The sequence below is a fragment of the Austrofundulus limnaeus genome, unplaced genomic scaffold (assembly GCF_001266775.1).
Source record: "Austrofundulus limnaeus strain Quisiro unplaced genomic scaffold, Austrofundulus_limnaeus-1.0 Scaffold22, whole genome shotgun sequence".
Classification (NCBI taxonomy): domain Eukaryota; kingdom Metazoa; phylum Chordata; class Actinopteri; order Cyprinodontiformes; family Rivulidae; genus Austrofundulus; species Austrofundulus limnaeus.
Genome location: NW_013952424.1, coordinates 1211248 through 1213507, shown reverse-complemented (window position 1 = coordinate 1213507; position 2260 = coordinate 1211248). Strand labels below are relative to the sequence as shown.

General features: G+C 36.2%; 1 protein-coding gene across 2 annotated transcripts in view; it reads left to right on the top strand.

The window, feature by feature from the left end:
- The window catches only part of gli1 (GLI family zinc finger 1), a 64423-nt gene that overhangs the window by 57494 nt on the left and 4669 nt on the right, over positions 1 to 2260 (top strand). For both annotated transcript variants that reach the window (XM_014004160.1, XM_014004159.1), the window contains exons 10-11: positions 1570 to 1734; positions 1818 to 2060. In XM_014004160.1, the coding sequence (XP_013859614.1) occupies positions 1570 to 1734; positions 1818 to 2060 (408 nt within the window). The remainder of the gene's footprint in view (positions 1 to 1569; positions 1735 to 1817; positions 2061 to 2260) is intronic.

Genomic DNA, 2260 nt, shown 5'->3' with positions numbered 1-2260 from the left:
TTCAATCAAAAATAATCCTCAGATTACAAAAAGAAAAAAAGAAAAATAATAAAGGTTTAACTCCTTGAGCAACAGTTCATACATTATAAGGGCTGGTTATCTTGGCCAATTTTCTAAATCAATGAGATTTCGATTCTATTCAGTGAAAATGTTTATTGATATTGACACCGTTTTTTTTTCTCTTCAACATAAACAACAGGTTTTAAGGACAAACTTTTAAATTAAACTGCTTCATCGAAAGAAAACTGTCACAAGTAGAAAAGTTTTAAAGTAAAAAGGAATTGCAGGTGGCAGTGTTGTTGGATGCATTCATTTTAAAGTAATTAATAATTATTTTTGATAAATAAGAAGTGATGGGAATAAGGTTGCAGGAGAAGAGGTGGGCTAACATAAATATACTTCTGCCCATTCCTTTTGAGTGTATTGTGCTCTGTACAATGAAGGTTTATCTTATCTTATCTTATCTTACCTTACCTTACCTTACCTTATCTTATCTTATCTTATCTTATCTTATCTTATCTTATCTTGTCTTAAAACTGTATATTTGTAATGTTTCTGTTACCTTCTGTTGTTATGTTCAATAAATATTATTTAAACTTAATACATATAACTTATTAAAACAACTACAAAATGTCATCACTGTGGATTTCATTGACGTTTCTTAAAGTTTAAAAATAATAATATTGGTAACAAAACTAAATGATTTTGTTAGAATATCGTCTTTAACACATTTAAACATGCCGGTGGAGAACAGTTTCAGTCAGATGTTTACATACCGTAGTTTGGTTCGAGTGCCGAGCCGCTCATCAAGCCCCGCTTCGTTTTCGCTACTGCGTAGGAGCGCTAATCTTTGCTAACAAAAGTCACCATGGTTTCTGTTGTCTTTAAGTTCTGCTGAGAGTCGGCTGGTAATGTCAGTGATTCCTTAGTTTCTTTTGTTTTGATCCAGGCAAATTTTTATCGAAATAAAATGTTAGCACTGAATGTCAACCGGATGTAAATATACGGCAAGCCAGGAGTGACAAAATATAGAAACGTGCCTCAGACGCACGTACAAGACACCATGGGGAAGAATCGATCTCATGTCATGTGAATCGATTTTCCCAAATTTCAATGAAATAGATCCAAGATCGATAAAATCAATTTTTTTACCCAGCCCTATACATTATACATTTACATATTTCTCCAACAAATTTATCATTCTCTTAAATATGCACATTTATCTGACATTTTTAACATCATCCTCCAGATTATTCCATAATCTTATACCCTGGACTGAAGTACTCTGTTCCTTCAAACGTTCTAAATTTGGGTTTAACAAACATCTCGGTCCCCTTGAGATTATAACAGCTCTCTCTTTTAACAAAATGTAATTGGACGTTTGAAGGTAATGTGTTTTTATGAGCCCTATACATGACTGATAATACACCATAATCAACCAAATCATAGAATTTCAATAACTTCAGCTGATAGAACAATTACAGGATAATCTAATTATTTCTGTGGTGTTGGTTTTTCCCTGCAGCTTGGGTGCATTTGTTGAATTATTTTGAATGATTTCTGTTTCAGTTTGAAGGCTGTAATAAGGCCTACTCTCGCCTGGAGAACTTAAAAACCCACCTACGCTCTCACACCGGCGAGAAACCGTACGTGTGTGAGCACGAGGGCTGCAACAAAGCCTTCTCCAACGCTTCGGACAGAGCTAAACATCAGAACCGGACTCATTCCAATGAGGTAATGTTTCGCACACCAATTTACGTTGAGTACAATCAAATGTTACATACAAAGGATGGAGTGTGACGTCTGCTCTTTTACAGAAACCTTATGTTTGTAAAATACCCGGTTGCACTAAGCGATACACAGACCCGAGCTCTCTACGGAAACATGTAAAGACGGTACACGGCCCTGAGGCCCACATCACCAAAAAGCATCGTGGGGACACGGGGCCTCGAGCCCCTGGCTCAGCTATGACCCCCGGAGGCCCGAGCTCTGAGCTGCTGCTGGAGAAAGAGGAGGCACGCAGGGAGGACTGCAAACTGTTGGCCCCAGAGACCGCTCTGGTGAGTACGAGTCAATACAAACTCAATTTTCTGCCTTTATTCTGAATTTGAAAACATGAAGTAGAATACGGAGAGCTGGTTCATTCAAAATACAATCAACAAATAAATAATTAAATAAATAATGTAATTAAAAAAGTATTAATAAATATTCCATCAAATAAATGTCCCCATGAAAAAAAACAGTTAATATATTATAATAC